We start from the raw sequence: 15865 nt of genomic DNA, 5'->3' as shown, positions 1-15865 counted from the left end.
CCCCTGCCCAGGCTGCCCATACAGATTGTGGATGCCCCATCCCTGGCAGTGCCCAAGGCCAGGATAGGAGGGATTTGGGCAGCCTGGTCAGGCAGGAGATGTTGCACCCATGTCAGGCATTGGAATGAGACGGATTTTAATCCCCCTTCCAACCCAAACCATCCCATGGTTCTGTGACTCTATGATTATTCCCCCCTCCTATTCCCCCCAAAGGCGAAGCAATCCTGAGCTGCAATCAACACCAAAAACAAGCTGTGGAAATCAGGGCAGCCCACGCAACTCCCCCACCAGAGCTAAGCGCAGGTAGGGCTAGTAATTAAATGTTTCTGCGGCACAGGAAAGATAACCGATAACGAGAGGCGATACCCAGCGCAGACAAGGTGAGTCACACAGGCAACCCAAAGAGTGGGGAGGCAAAAAAAAAAAAAGCCATCAGTGAATTAAATGCGCAGATGGACCTATGCAATGGGGAGGTGTTTCATTTCCAGACCACGTTTGCAGAAAGGGTATAAAAGCGCGGCTGTCCCAGAGAGCCTCATTGCATCCTCATCCCTTCATTGCACGAGCACTTCGGGTAAGAGCAGCAATGCTGCAGGGCTCTGGGCTCAGTGGGGTTGGAGTTTGCTCCATGGGTGCTCAAGAGCAGGGAGATGGGGTGAGGAGGGAGTGCAGGGCTCAGGAAGAGGGATGCTGAAAGAGGGCAGAGAGGTTTAGAGCTAGAGGGAGGTCCTGGGGCACTGCTTTGTGAGTTTTTTGGAAAACCCAGCCGTGCTCCCCCTGTCCAGTGGCTCCAGCTGCCTCCCAGCAACTCTGGAGACAGCTCCAGTGGGACAACCCCACAGGAGCTGGAAGAGACTTGTGGCACTAAGGGACCTGGTTTAGTAGTGGGACTCGGTAGGTCAGATTGATGGCTGGACTTGATGATCCTGAAGGTCTTTTCCAACCTAGATGGTTCTATGATTCTGTGATTCTAAAGTTTAAAGGTGATTGTGGGAGCTGGCAAGGAGCAGGTAAATGTAACTTCCAGAGTCCTCTTCCATGGAAAAGCAGAAATGGGAAAGGAAAGTCCTGACAGCCCCTCTCTCCTGCAGGCCACCCCAGCACACAAGGATGTGCTCCCGCCAGGAGAAGGACCATTGCCATAAGCAGGAGCGCTACGTCCAACAGAGCAGCGGTTGCTGCCACAGCTCTGGTGGTGGCTGCCACAGCTCCGGCGGTGGCTGCCACAGCTCCGGCGGTGGTGGCTGCCACAGCTCCGGCGGCGGTGGTGGCTGTCACAGCTCCGGCGGTGGCGGCGGCTGTCACAGCTCCAGCGGTGGCGGCTGTCACAGCTCCGGTGGCGGTGGCTGTCACAGCTCCGGTGGCTCCGGCTGCCACGGGAAGCCGCAGGTGGTGTACCACCAGCAGCAGCAGCAGCAGGTCCACCAGCTGCCCTCGCAGAAGCTGAAGTAATGGAGCATCCCGTGCGGCCCCACTGCAGCAGCAGAGCCCACGCACAGACCAGCTCCGTGCGGCCTCCCCGAAGCTCTGCACGCCCCGGGGCACCCAGCTGCACCCCCCCAGCTCTGCCCCCCAGCTGCAGCTGCCTGGGATGGGCATCACTCCTGCTTCCCCGCCGCCTGAGCCACCAGGCTGTGCCTTGACCCCAGGAGGTGCCAGCAACCCAATAAAGCATCACATTTCTCACATCTCTCTTGTCTCAGTGTTTCCTTAAGCTCTTCGTCCTTATTTTCCATGCACGCTATAGGGATGCAACTGGGGTTTGGTGGAACATAGTGTCCATACAGTTATTAACTTGTCATATGTCTTAACCCAGGGGATGTCGCCCCTGAGGACGTGCCCAGCCCTTCAGCCTATGTGCACAAGGAGACCATTTGGTGTTGCCTCCCAGGGAGAACGGTACTGCTGCATAAAACAGTACAGCATGTATAAGAACCAAATTAATTCACAGAAGACTTTGCCCCGTGTCTTTCCTGAAGCTTGTTGTGCGTGTGCCAATGTCAGATGGGATCAGCAGATACCTGCCTCTGTGGGATGCGTCACGGGATGCAAAGCATCCCCCTTCCAGGAGAAGAGCTGGCACCGAGAGAAACCAAATGCATCTCCCTCTGCACCCAGGACCTGGCAGAGATGCTGCAGGCAGGCAGGGGGCAGCCAGGGGAGGGCTTTTGCAGCTGAGAGCTGCAAGCAGCCTGGCCCAGATGCCTTACAGCACTGTGCAAAGGCTGACCGAGGAGCTGGGGGTGCACCATACCCCACTGCCAGCCCCACTCATCCAGGAACAGAAGCAATGCCCTAGAATCCCAAGAAAACCCTAGGAGTGACTGCTAGCTGTATGCTTTGATGTTCTTTTGCTTTGCCTCTCAGTTTTTTGGCTGTTTAAAGGTTTTAATGTTGTTTTGTTTTGTTTTGTTTTGTTTTTCCCCTGTAATCGTAATTTAAAAAAGGACAGAGGCTTCTATGCCCCCATTTTAATGTGGTTTCTGTCTTTAACTGAAAGTTGAATTAACTATTCTGAGAGACTGGGGATGCAAGGAAAGCACCAACTGTTATGAAACCTGGTACCCAGTTAAACTGAAAACCCTCACGTGTCTTTCCCCATTGAATGAATGAGATCATCACCCAAAAAGCACTAAACTCTCCTGCACAGAGCATCACCTGTGACCTGGGCAAGGCAAGCCTGCTCCTAATACTCTCTGGAAAAGACAAAAAATTTGACATCAAGCAATGCAAAGGCTCCTTGCACAGAAATGCATTTGTCCTTGAGACCTGAGTCATGGTTTGGTGCTTTGGGTGGTAGGAGGGATGCACACTAGCCCCCCTGGACATGGGGCTCAGCCCTGTCCATGCGTGCAGGCACTTGCTCTAACAGCCACACGGGTTTTGCCTGTAGCATACTCAGCTCTAAGTGGGAGCCTGCCCAGCTCACCTGCTAATTACAATCTCAGCCACCGGTTTCTATATGAATTTTTTATGACATCAGTTGAAGCCAGCAAAGTAAACACCAGCTGCATTTCGTGCTTGGCAAGGCTGCAGGAGAGCTTTGCAACCCTCCTACCCGCGGACCCCTCAGATAAGAAGAGGCAGGCTCCGTGGCAGGGCAGGGGACACAAGGTGCACAGCTCAGGAACCCAAAATATTGGATGTGAGCCCCTCACATCCTATGGAGCCCTGCTGCCCCATTGGGAGGCTTCATCCCGTTGTCACCGCGCTGCTCCAGCAGGGCCACGTGTGGGACACAGGGGCCACCAGCAGGCATTTGCGTGAAGGCAGACAGGAGCCACCCAACAGCTCCCAGGAGGAGCACAAACAAGTTAATTTTGGTGCCACTAACGGTGTGGAATGCAATAAAATGGGAGCAGTGGATGTGTTTTTTGGGAAGGACATCAGCTTTCAGCACAAGCATTCCAAGCCCTGGTACCTCATCCCCACTGCAGCATTTCTCTGGGGCAGCAAGGGGAACCTTGGTGCCTCTTTTTGTGGTTCCCAGCGTTGTCTCCTGGGCCTCAGGCTTTTTCTTGGGTTCATCCTGTAAACAAGGAGCTGCCTGTGGCCTTTTCAGTGACTCTTTGGGGTGATGAAGGGCCTTTCAGCCAGGACAAGACATGCAGAAGGGCCATCTGAAGACCTCCACCTTTGTGACAGAAGACAGAACGTTGAAGCACGCAACACCGGATAAGTCTTTACATTTCTCAGTATTTCCCAACCCTGTCATTAAGATGATGGAAATAGTCTTTGTCAATAAAGTATTCAGGGACTGTGCTTTCAGATGCCTGTACATGAACCTGTGACTACACAGCAGGGCTCTCAAGGCTTTCAGTGGGCCCCAAGAGCATCTTCTGGCTCCTCAGGTGCCTTTTGGGGAAAATTCCCACTCTTTAGGTCAAGGAGAAAAGCTAGAAAGTCCCTGACAAAGACCTGAGACACTTCTCTAGCGGAAGCCCAGGGGGGATTGAGGAAGAAATAGAACTTAACGAAGAAAATTTTCATCATGAGGGCGGTGAGACCCTGGACCAAGATGCCCAGAGAAGTCATGGATGCCCCCATCATCGGACGTATCCCAAGTTGGGTTGGATGGGGCTTTGAGCAACCTGTCCAGGTGAAAGACGGCCCTGCCTGCAGCATGAGGTTGGTCTCGATATTCTTTAAGGGTCCCTTCCAACCCAAACCATCCCATGATTCTGTGACTTTGTCCTGGCTACACTCGTGGCTTTTTTTGCCTCAAGCACCTAATGAAGAAGAGTGTGCAACTCCACACTCCTTTGTGCCTGGATTATTTCTGGGTTTATCCATTGCCAGCTCAATAGCAGGGATTAGACTCCGAGAGCAGAGCCTCATGGGACGGGGCTATAATTACGCCTGGATTTGGTTTAACAAAACAAACCCCAAACAGACGAGACTTTGGAAACCCAGGCACCCACGGGTTTCCCTATTAAGAGCAGGTGAGGCTGCCAATTAGATACTTATGTGGCACAGGAAACAGATAACAAAGGAATGATAGCCATCTCTAATGAGTCAGGTGAGCAATGTAAACAGAGGGTGGTTTGGTGGGGATTGGGTATTAAATTAATGGATCGCTGTGACAGAGAGCTGTCTCATTTCCGGGGAAAGGGATCTGAGATCTCTATAAAACTGCCCCTGCCCCGGAGATCTTCATTTCCTCCTTTCGCCTTCTTCTCAAGCTCAGGTAAGTCTGGCAACGTGGATTTTCCTTCTCTGGGAAAGCGTCTTCCACCGAGGGGTGCAGAGAATGGGTTTAAAGCAAACTCCGCTGCTGGGGACTTGGGGATGCTCCAGGGTGGTGGAGTGAAGGGAAGGAAGGGACAGCCAGCTGATGGCATCCTCCATGGGTGGATGCAGGGCACCGCTCCGGAACCGGAGCTTTCCTGGGGGGTCCACAGCTCCTGTGGTGCCAGGGGTGGGATGGCAACCAGGGCGGGCATGGGGACCCCCAGGGCAACAGGGGCACTGGGACTCGTAGCAGCCCTGACAGCCCCTCTCTCCCGCAGGCCACCCCAGCACACAAGGATGTGCTCCCGCCAGGAGAAGGACCACTGCCATAAGCAGGAGCGCTACGTCCAACAGAGCAGCGGTTGCTGCCACAGCTCTGGTGGTGGCTGCCACAGCTCCGGCGGTGGCGGCTGTCACAGCTCCGGCGGTGGTGGCGGCTGTCACAGCTCCGGCGGCGGTGGTGGCTGTCACAGCTCCGGTGGCGGTGGCTGTCACAGCTCCGGTGGCTCCGGCTGCCACGGGAAGCCGCAGGTGGTGTACCACCAGCAGCAGCAGCAGCAGGTCCACCAGCTGCCCTCGCAGAAGCTGAAGTGATGGAGCATCCCGTGCGGCCCCGCTGTGGCAGCAGAGCCCACGCACAGACCAGCTCCGTGCGGCCTCCCCGAAGCTCTGCATGCCCTGGGGCACCCAGCTGCACCCCCCCAGCTCTGCCCCCCAGCTCCAGCTGCCTGGGATGGGCATCGCTCCTGCTTCCCCGCCGCCTGAGCCACCAGGCTGTGCCTTGACCCCAGGAGGTGCCAGCAACCCAATAAAGCATCACATTTCTCACATCTCTCTTGTCTCAGTGTTTCCTTAAGCTCCTTGTCCTTATTTTCCATTCATGCTTATTCCATATATGCCTCTCTCGCTTTCAACCCTTGTGATACTCTGACCACACTTGGTATGGATCATCCCTGGGCACTCAGCCCTGCTCTCCTCCACCAACTGGGTCCCAGGTGATGGAGAAAACCCCAAAACCTCTCCACATCTTTCAGGAATGCCCAGCCCTGGGTTCCCCTGGTGCCCCCACATCCCCAGGGCTTTGCATTCTTTTCCCAACCCATGGGGCTTCCCCACTTCGACAGCTTTTTAGATGCAGCCCTGAGCTGGTGATCACCGGCTGGCTCACAGCAATCAGGCGGGTTTTGTGTTGTATAGGTTTTATTACTTTTTTTAATGGTATCACAATATATATATGAGAAAGACAAAAATAAGCCCGAAACCCTTTTAGATATTTACAGTACAGTTAAGGCAGCTGATGTAGCAACTCATTCAGACAGGTAGCAGCTGAAGGACTGGATCCTGCTCGCATCAGCTTGAGGGAAATATATCACTGCATCAAACATCCATCCTCGTGGTTAAGTGACCATGAAGTGAATCCTTATCTCTGACTTTGCTCTCTGGCTTTCCAAAACTTATCGACGAGGACAGGAATATTACACACCTGACAGCTATCTGCAATATCTTTTTCCACTGGAGTTTGGGGTTTTCAGCATCCCCTCCTTGCTATTAAAGCAGCTTTGTTTTATTGGTTTCTGTATCAGGAGCAAAGCCTTAATCAAGAATGGATGAGGAAAAGATCCCCATTCCTCATCCTCTGATTACTCACTGTCAGCAGCATTCCTTTGTGCATCTCTCTGCTCATTACACAAAGACATGGGTAAAAGCTTTCCTAAAATTAAAAAATAAAAATAATAAAAAAGAATGCTGGGGTTCTCTTTTTTTTCAATGGAAAAGGAAAACAACACACTGGCCGAGCTGTTTTTATGGGACCAAAACATCTCCGAAGTGCTGAGGTACGTTTCTGGCTCCCTCAAACCCGTGGGAATTTTGTTGTTGACTTCAAATCAGCCAGAGATGAACTCCCAACCACAGACCTTTAATTTTCCCCAAATAATTTTCTCTCTTTATTCATTATTACTGGACAGCCTGAGTCAACTAATTGCATAATTCATTCCAGCCCTTCTGAGTAGCGATTTTTCACTTTCTACCCATTAAAACCAAAGGAGATGGCAGAGGACAGGGTTCATACATCAGCCCTGGTTTTGCTGCTGCATTTATGTGAAGAAAACAGCAAATCTGTCCCCGGCCCCCCAGATCTTCAAGCTGCATTTGCAAAGCACCCCAAAGAGACGCCCATGGAGCATCGGGACAAAAGAAATAGGAAACCCAGGGTTATTTTTGCCTCATGGAGGTAATACATGGAGTGGGGCACCGTCTTCACATCCCCCCCATTGTGCGATCACACTGTGGTCTGTCCTTCGCCCACAGGGGAATTCGAGGATCCTGCAGGAGAGGGGAGAAAACACCATGGGGCAGCTGCCCCCAAGCATCCCAAAGCCCCAATAAAAGCTGGCAGCCCCTCCAAATGCCATCTCCCTGCCAGTCACCCTGGGCAGCTGCAATGCTTTGCATGGAGCTTGCACCCAATTAGTACTGTGTGATTTTATTGGAGTTATTAGAGTTGATTAAACACTCCCCGTGGGAGCTGGAGCACGGCTCCTTGCTCTATCCCATCCCATCCCATCCCATCATCCCCGATGGGTTGTGTTTGCTGAGCAAACCGGGATGGGCAAAGCAGACGTGGGGCACCTTGGAGTGACGCCAGTCCTCAGGACGGATCTGTCCCTGCAGGTTAAGGCAATGCAAATGCCATTTGGGATCATCGTGTGCTTGCTGCCCTCCCTTACCTCCTCATCTCCGTGGCCCAGGAGCAGCCCCTCAGTACACACAGGCTTTGGCAGAGCCCCTCTCCTTCTTGTTCATGGGCTCGGTGTCCGAATCTAGCGGGCTGCCGATGTAGCGGTACTTGCTGGTGGGGGACCTCTGGGAGGAAAGGAGACCCTTAGAGCGTCCCCAGGGGGAATCGAGGGCTGCTCCCCTCGTTGCGAGGGCAATGCAACACAAAGGGCGGTCACAGCAGAGGTTGCACAAGGTCTGGAGCTAACATTTCATAGCATGGGGGAAATACCTGGCTGGTGTTTTGGGAAGGCACAGCAGGGACACAAGATCCTGGGGACCAGGCACCCCTTCCTTGCCCTCCCCATCCCAGAAGGATGGGGACAGCAGAAGCTGCATGGGGGCTTTGCTGCCTTGCAATACAGCCCTGAGGAAAGCACCTGTGGCACTAAACCCCAGGAAAATCAATGACCAGAGAAATCCAGCTGTAATCCTAGATGTGGCGTGGGTGTTGCATGAGCCATCACCCCCCTGGCCACCCTCAGATGTCACCCCGGCACCTTTCCCACTCATCGCTGCACCCTCGAGCCCATGCAGTTACCTTGACAGGAGCAAACTCCTGCTGGATGAGCTTCTTGAACTCGCTCCTGCTGAAGGACTCAGACTTCTTCCCCTTCCTGGCATTTCCGTGGTAGCTGTCCATCATGTCAGTGATGGCTTTGATCAGCCTGGACATGTTGGAAGGATACTGCCAGTCCTGGTGAGGAGAAAAGCATGAGGACACAGTAAGGTGGCTCTGCCTGCAGGAAAACCCCGGCCTTCCCTTCCAAAAACTCAAAACTCAAAATGAAACATCCCTTGGCAGCTGGGCTGCCCCTCGCCCTGGCTGCTCTCAGGACTTTCACCTTAACTCACTTTGTTTTTTCCCTTTCCTACTTCCTTAAATTCAAAGGAGCTGCATCCCCGCAGCCACCCCAGGCACTTGTTGGGAGGAATGAATCAGCTCCTGAAGCTGCACTCGGGGCTGGGCAGAGGGAGGCAGGGCAGCATACACTGTGCTTGTGTCTTTAGCCCCTGCTGCCCCGAGCCCTGCAGGAAGAACAGCCCTGGAAACATAAAAAGCTCATTTTGAGTACAAAAAGGAACGGCCCAGACTCACCCCACTCACCCGCATCCACCAGCTGACGGGCGCAGGTCGCACTGGCAGCAGCCGCTGGCTGCGAGCTCCTGGTGGGGAGGAGTGGGTGGAGGGTGAGGATTTCCCCCGGTCTGTCCTGTTCTGCCTCCCCGCATCGCTGCACTTCCCAGGGAGCCTCCCTCGTCCTCCTGCCTGCCGAGGATGTTTACCTGGGAAAGCCAAATGTAGGTCAGCGCGCGGAGCCGCTCGCCGCGGGCACGGCTCAGGGCACCAAGCATGGGCTTTGCCAGTGGCAGGAGGCCGCAGGAATCTGCTCGAAAATATTTCTAACAGGAGATTTTTGCTTCGTTTTTGAAAGCCTGCATTTAGCTGCCCATAAAGTGTTTTTTTTTTTTTTTTTTTTAATTTTAGAATCACAGTGATTTGGGACTTCATGGGGTTCTCCAGTGCCAAAGCCTTGAAAAAGCCATAGAGAAAATAAGGTTTTGCAGAAAATGTGGGTTTAATCTTATTTTCGAGGCTGTTCCATCTGCCTGATATGGCCTGACAGAGAGCCCAGGCTACGTTCAGAGCCTTGCCAACAGCACCTGAGCTGTGGTTTCTTCTGCAAGGAAGGAGAAAGAGGACCACGCTGTCTGCTTGATGGCAGTGTGGGGACACCCTGAGTGATGCCACCCCTGGGTACCCATGGGTCTGGATATGAGCTCCCTCCCCTGGGAAAGCCACTTGGTGGCTGCTGGGGACGGAGCATGGCACAGGGCTGGGGACAGATGGGCGCAGCGAGGTAGCTGGGACAGGACGCCTGAATCCCCGTGTGGTCTCGGGAAAGCCGAAGGCCGCAGGTTGCGCACCAGGACAGGGCTGTCAGGAGCCCTCCCTGCGTGCAGGGTGTGCCAGCTTTCAGCTAGATCACCAGATCTGGTCGGAAGCCAGGTGAGATCATGCTCTGCATCAGCCTTCCCAGGCGGCATGTTTGGGAGAGGAGGGGTTGCTGGAGTCATCCTTGGCCGCCCACGTGTCGCTGCCGATACCGCCAGCACGGCACAAGGCACCTCTGCAATTAAGTGGGTTGGAAACAAGATGCAGAGCATGGTCTGGAGCTAAATTTTGCCCTGCAAGTTGCTGCAGGCCCTCTGCAAAGCAAAGGCTGCCTGGCACGGTTTAGTGGAGTAGTTAGTGTTAGGTCGGAGGTTGGACTCGATGATCTTGAGGTCTCTTCCAACCTAGAAATCTGTGTCTGTGTCTGTGTCTGGCACACGGCTGATTTTGGTGCAAATCAGAGCAGCCCACGGGATGCTTGTGGTCCCTGGGAGCTGGAGCTCTTGGAGGAGCCTTGGGTCGGGATGGGGCAAGGAGCAAGGCTTCGGGGCTGGCCCCGCAGCTGGGCACGGAGCAGGGGGTGCTGGAGGGGTGGCCTAACACTGCGGTGTGGCAGGACGTGTTTGTGGAGGAGTACGGGAGGCAACGCATGGCAATGGCACCTCCACTTGCCGCACTCCTCCCTCCACCCCAATTAGCGCATGTCCGCCCTGGGAACGGAGGGAATTAGGAGGAAAATTGCTCTGAATCACTCCAAGCCATTCCCTTCCACCGGTTCCTCCCTCCCAGCCAGCTGCCACCACGGTGCCATCCCGCGGTGGCACATCCCCACCCAGAGCAGCGTCAGCAGCCCCTGAGCCCCCCACCGGGCCGGCTCCGCTGGGCTATGGGCGCGGGTCAGATCCTGGCCACAGCTCTCGCTGGCACCCCAGGACCAACCAGTTTTACCCTGCCAAGGCTCATCCCTCATCCCTTTGGTGGGAGGAGAGGCTGAGAGCTGGGGCTGCTCAGCCTGGAGGTGAAGATCTCAACCACATCCAGGGCCAGGCTCCTGCCAGTGGTGCCCAGGGCCAGGACAAGAGGGTTTTTTGAGCACCAGGAAACAATTCTGTACTAACTGGGGACTGAGCACGGGTTGCCCAGAGAGGCTGTGGAGTCTCCTCCTTGGAGATCTTCAAAAGCTTCTGCACATGGTGCTGAGCACCCTGCTCTGGGTGGCCCTGCTTGAGCAGGGGTTGGACCCAAGGGGTCCCTTCCCACCGAGGGTCTGAGGGGACCTGAGGTCCCTTCCCACCTCAGCCAGGCTGCAGTTCTGTGTTGGGCAGAGGGGTCCATGGTGGGCAGAGCAGGGGGCAGGGGGATGTTACTGCTGTGCCACATCTCCTGGTTACACAGTCGTTCATAAAGCCCGGCCCTGCAGGCTGCAGCCCCTTTTCTCCAGCCTGGGAGCTCTGGGAGGGGCCTGCAGCATGAGGAGACAGCTGGGATACCTTGAGGGCATTTTTATGGGACAGGGAGTATGACAAATAGGAGAGAGATAGTCCTTAGGTGTGGGCTGGGCTGTGCCATTTAGCAACATATGAATGCAAAACACTGGCAAACTCAAGGAGGGGGCTGTGGGGTACAGCCCCCGAGCAGGGAAGGGGGAGCTGGGGTTGGCATTTACCTGCAGCCACCATTTACCTGCTGCTTGCGCTGCTTCTCCTGCTGCTGCCTGCCATGGGACACAGGTGAGGATCGCTGATGTGACCGTGCTGGGGAAGAAGCCAGCCCTTGCTGGTGTCACTGCGCAGCGACTTGAGCAGGGGCAGCACAAGAGGAGCGCTGTGGGTGGCTGCAAACTGCTGCACGTCCCGGTGCCCCCAGCTCAGCCCAGAAATTCAGTTTTTCTTTCAAACGCATGGAGGAGAATAGGAAGTGTACTCGCTGCAGCAGCGCTGGTGCTGTAGGAGCAGGGTGCGATGAGCGCTGGCTTCGTTGGCGGTGGCCCTGCCACCAGGTGGCAGCCGGAGCCTGTCCCAAACCTCCCAGCCTCGGAATCCGGAGGCCAAATCCTTCCCTACAACCTGGGGCTGGATGCGAGGAGGCAGGGGCTGTCCCTCCAGCCCGCATTCTCCTGCTGCTTGCTGCTGCTCCCGGAGCAGTGGGGCTGGAGGGTCTCAGGTGCTGTCCCCATCCCCGAAAGGACCAGCGTGGCCGTGACCACGTCCCACGGGCAGCAGCGCAACCAAAGGTGCTGAGCTGCTCAGACTGACTGCACATCCCTGCCGTATGGGATATGGGATCGTTAGGGTGTATCCAACACGTTCCTTGCGTTGCTTTGGTCTCTTCTCTTTTTGGGACCTGAGAGCTCTTGGAGAGTGATGGGATATGTACGGGTTTGGGGTCCGCTCAGCTACTACAGAAGGAGCCAGCCATCTCCTCTGCTTGCTTGCAGCCCTGCTTTGGTGCCCTGGTCCCACTGTGCTGAGAGCAGGATGTGGCTCGTGCTTCATCTCCTCTGCCATGGTCCGACAGCCCCAGCAGGTGACACAAGAGGAGTCCCGCACCCCGGCTGTCAGGGCAGCGTGAAGTCCCGCTGCGTTGGCAAATATCCTCTTGCATCAGCAGTGGTTCCTGGTGGAAGGGGCGAGGATGGCCCGTGGGTGCCTCCAGCACCCAGATTTGTGCGCTTGGACTCTGCACAGGGAGAGCCCCTTGCTGCTGAGCACCCACTGGCAGGGTGCTGAGCCCCTGGGGAGTTGAGCTGCTGCAGGATAGGACCCTAACAGCTTGTCCCACAATGGGAACGTCTTCATGGGACTGCTCTGCTCTCGGGTACGATGTGCTTCTGCCCTGGCAGGGTGGTGGCAGTGAACCTGCTCTGCTCTCTCCCTGCTGTGGAGACACAGAAATGCTGTAGGATGGGGTGCATGACCCAGCCTGGGGTGCAAGACCCATTTTGGGGTGCAGGATCTAGCTCCAGCTGGGACACACCACCCTATGCAGGCCCCCAGGCAGAGCTGAGCAGATCCCGTGTTCACTCCAGCAGATTTTACCTTGTAGGAAGGTGTTTGACATATTTCAAATGTCAAAATCAACTCTAAAGGAAGCTGAAGCAACCTGGCCGGCGGCAGTGAAGCAAACTTGTGGCAGTCTTGTGTTAGCCAGGGGGCTTGCTTCAGTGCTGCTGCTTTTGGGAAGCTTGTGGCCAGTTTCTTCACTGAGCAGGGCAATTTCAGGGTTTTGACTCACCCTTAGGAAATCACTACTGTTCCTTTTTTCCCCTGTAAAAGGTACATGCAAATCAGCAGCGGGGCTCTGTGCATTCACGGTGTGAAGCTGCTCAGAGGCACCGCCAGCATTTCCAGCCCCTGAGAGCAGCTTTTCAGAGCAGACCTCCTGATGCAAACCCCGGATGCTCGGAGAAACGTGTTGGGGTTGTACTCAGTTCTTGTCCATGTGAAACCCAGCACCCCGACCTCGCTGCTCTCAGTGGCACCCTGGCATGAAAACGCAATGCATCCATCACCCAGCCCCATGTCAGGGCCACGCAGAGCAAAAGTGCCCTACAAGGGTGTTCCTCCAGCTCTGTCACCCACCACTGCAGCTGAGTCCTAGGGGACATGCAGAGCACTTCCAGGCCAAAATGGACTTTTTAGGTGGAAATGCAGAGATCTGACAGATTGTGCTGTCTGTCTGGGCCTATGGAGGACACCACAAGGGGTACACCACTGCAGTGAGCCCTGCTGTCCCCAGAAGGCCACATTGCCTTAGGAACCTGCAGCCAAAGTCAAATTTCAAAACCTCAAAGTCAAATTTCCTGGTTTGAAGCCCCACTGGGGGAGAGCAAGATGATAAAACTCAGGCAGAAACAGAAAAACTTTGACAGCCTCAGGGCAAATCTTTATTTGGCAGCAAAACCATCCAACTTGAAGGGAGGGAGGCAGGCAGAGAGGAACAGAGAGGGGGAGCAGCAGGGTGGAGGGAAGAATCCAGGGGAGAAGCACGGGGTGGGAGCCCTCGGCCACAGAGCACAGCTCACTTCAGTGGTTGTGCTGGTGCTGGTGCTGCTGCTGGTGCTGCTGGTGGTGCAGCTTGTCCTCGCAGAAGTGGAGGTGCTCGTGGGTGGCGACAGTCACACGGATGATCAGGAGCATCACCTCGCCAAAACTCAGCTGCTCATCCTTATTGGTGTCGAGGTCCTTGAAGATTTGGTCGATGGAGACCTGGTTTTTCACGTGCTGCAAGGAAGGAGCTGGGGTGAGGACAAAGTACCACCAGTCACGGCTCAGAGGTCCTCCCAGCCTCGCTGGGACTCTCCTGGGATCTCCAACAGCCCAGCCCAGTGCTTGGCTCCATCCCTGTGCCATCAGGAGCTGCTTTGGGTGTAGCAATGACACCCACTGCAGCAAAGCAATGGGAGAGCAGGAGGCTAACATCGCTGCAGGAACACTGTGCAACAAGGAGGCCAGTGAAGGCGGTGGAGTTTTGTCACGACTAGCTGCTTTCTTAGCACGTCAGACTAGAAACATTTACTTTCTGCCTTAGCAGAGTGAGTTATGGAAAAATGGGTGTTTAGGTTTGTATTTCTGATACCACTTTGAGATGGCAAAGGAGCTGTTGGGCAATGGGGTTCTGATTTTGCAGATGAGGTAACGAGGAGAAATGTTCAGCTGTGGGTACACCTGAGCCGAGGTGGGTTTCCTTCTGTCTTTATGGCATCTCATGGAGCATGCGGGGAAGCGCCAGGTGGAAGGGAATGGTCTGGGCAGAAGGAGTTGGGGCAGCAGAAGAGAGCAGGAGGGAGCTGTTGGGATGAATCTGGTCCCTGGGGGCATTTGGGCTGGTAAAGACCAGTGGGGCAATGGGGTCCAACCCAGTTTCCTCCCCACGCTGGGCAGGAGAAGCCCTGCTTTGGCTCCACTCACCTTCAGGTAGTTCACGAGCTGCTTCTCAATCAAGAGCTTCAGCTCCCTCCTGGTCAGGGTGTCCTTGTCCCCCTCCCGTCTCGAGTACTGGTGGAAGACATCGATGATGACATCTATGGACTTCTCCAGCTCGGAGAGTGGTCCCTGGGTCTGGCAGCCCTGGAAGAGAAACAAATAGCTGAGTAATGTCAGGGGCCACAAAACGCATCTGATGCCCACCAGCAGGTTCCCCTACAGCCAGCTGCCTTGCACCAGGTGAGGATGCAGCCTGGCTTGCAGTCATTCTGTTTTCAGGCTAAATTTGGGCTGTTTGGGTTTGCACTCATCTAGCACAAGCCGAGGGAGTCTGAAGGGAACTGCAGCCTCTCTTTGCTTCAGCTCTGGGATGTGCGACCAAGAATATCTGAAAGCTGTATTTTTTTCCCCAGAATGTTCTTCTGCAAGGCAGGTACTGCTGGAGCAAGGCTCCCCAAAAGCCCCTGTGGAGATGTAGGCGCTGAGCATGAGATCTGACATCCACGAGCCCCCTTGGTGGTCAGGCCATGCTGCAGGGAGTCTTTTCCACGAGAGACTTCTCTCCTCGTGGTCATGCCCAGATGAGCCCCGATGGAAGCTGTCACCCTCTGCCAGGACTTGTGGTGGGTCCCTGCACCTCCAGTGGCCCAACCTGCACCTGGAAAAGAGCACGGAGACCTTCAAAGCCCACAACGCCCTTAGACTTGCCTTGCTCATGTTGACGAAGCAGCGAGACCGTCCTGGGTTGACCTGTGGCCAGGCTGGAGCGTGGCACCTCTTATAGCCTGTCTGCCTGCGCTGCCCCCCCCCCCATTGTGAAATGTCCGTTTCATCCAATTCCAGTCCATCGTCATGACATACTCATGTTGCTTAAGGTTCGGGGTAGTTCCTTAAAAGGGGGCTCTGCGGCTTTTCCTGTAATGTTGGTGTGTCATGTTCTCTATGTGGCAGGGAGGTGGCCAGGGCACGGCCATGTCCCCCCAGCCGTGTCCCCGTGGCTATCAGGGCTGTCATTTCCCATTGACTCTTGACAAGTCCATCTCCCTTGCTTGCTTCCCTCTGATCTGTTTTACTCCCCTCTGTGGAGCTGTTCTGCTGTGCCACGAGGCAAAAGGGACCCCCGGCATCACATCTGCCCTTTTCCAACAAGCCTCGCAGCATCCCTGCCCTGGTGCACCCAGAAGCATCCCCAATGTGACCAGGATTGCCTGTGTGACATGGGGACAGAGCTGTGCCCCAGCACCGGGGACCATCCCCTGCCTGCAGCAAGCAGCTATTCTTGAAAGGCAAATAACATGGGGCGGCTTCCCAACCTGGTGTGACTCCAGGAGCTTTGTTTCAGCTCTGCAGGTCAGGCAGAGCCCGTGCCGGAGGTGGTTCCCCCACCTGCGGTATGCTCCAAGCCCCAAGGACGGGGTGGGGCTAAAAGGTGTATTTTTGTGTTTTTAAATCCGTGTCCTCCCTTTGTGGCATTTTATCTTGTTATTTCTTGGTGCAGCAGAGACTGGGCGCAGGCGCATCGGCTCGGAACAGC

The 15865-nt window shown here is 55.2% G+C and overlaps 3 protein-coding genes across 3 annotated transcripts; 2 read left to right on the top strand and 1 right to left on the bottom strand.

The window, feature by feature from the left end:
• Positions 1–1110: 1110 nt before the first annotated feature.
• LOC118258530 (loricrin-like) lies at positions 1111–1452 on the top strand. The gene has a single exon (XM_035567389.1). It carries the CDS (start codon positions 1111–1113, stop codon positions 1450–1452), a length of 342 nt encoding a protein of 113 aa, XP_035423282.1.
• Positions 1453–5028: 3576 nt separating this feature from the next.
• Positions 5029–5325, top strand: LOC118258553 (loricrin-like). The gene has a single exon (XM_035567412.1). It carries the CDS (start codon positions 5029–5031, stop codon positions 5323–5325), a length of 297 nt encoding a protein of 98 aa, XP_035423305.1.
• An 8106-nt stretch (positions 5326–13431) lies between these two features.
• On the bottom strand, positions 13432–15048 carry LOC118258601 (protein MRP-126). The gene is made up of 4 exons (XM_050715823.1): positions 15040–15048; positions 14937–14989; positions 14317–14524; positions 13432–13629 (listed from the first exon to the last, which is right to left on the bottom strand). The coding sequence occupies exons 1-4, from the start codon at positions 15046–15048 to the stop codon at positions 13432–13434; spliced, it is 468 nt and encodes a 155-aa protein (XP_050571780.1).
• Between the last annotated feature and the right edge of the window lie 817 nt (positions 15049–15865).

The sequence above is a fragment of the Cygnus atratus genome, chromosome 28 (assembly GCF_013377495.2).
Source record: "Cygnus atratus isolate AKBS03 ecotype Queensland, Australia chromosome 28, CAtr_DNAZoo_HiC_assembly, whole genome shotgun sequence".
In the NCBI taxonomy this organism is placed as follows: domain Eukaryota; kingdom Metazoa; phylum Chordata; class Aves; order Anseriformes; family Anatidae; genus Cygnus; species Cygnus atratus.
Note: the sequence above shows the minus strand (reverse complement) of the source record. Positions and strands in the feature narration are given on the sequence as shown.

What these genes read in the sequence shown, in the direction of transcription:
- LOC118258530 (XM_035567389.1), top strand. Translation starts at nt 1,111, where the DNA reads ATGTGCTCCCGCCAGGAGAAGGACCATTGCCATAAGCAGGAGCGCTAC.
- LOC118258553 (XM_035567412.1), top strand. Translation starts at nt 5,029, where the DNA reads ATGTGCTCCCGCCAGGAGAAGGACCACTGCCATAAGCAGGAGCGCTAC.
- LOC118258601 (XM_050715823.1), bottom strand. An exon ending in ACCACAAGTCCTGGCAGAGG is followed by an intron (nt 14,525 to 14,936) that starts GTGACAGCTTCC and finishes GGTGGGCATCAG; the next exon opens with ATGCGTTTTGTGGCCCCTGA. An exon ending in AGCTCGTGAACTACCTGAAG is followed by an intron (nt 13,630 to 14,316) that starts GTGAGTGGAGCC and finishes CCTTCCTTGCAG; the next exon opens with CACGTGAAAAACCAGGTCTC.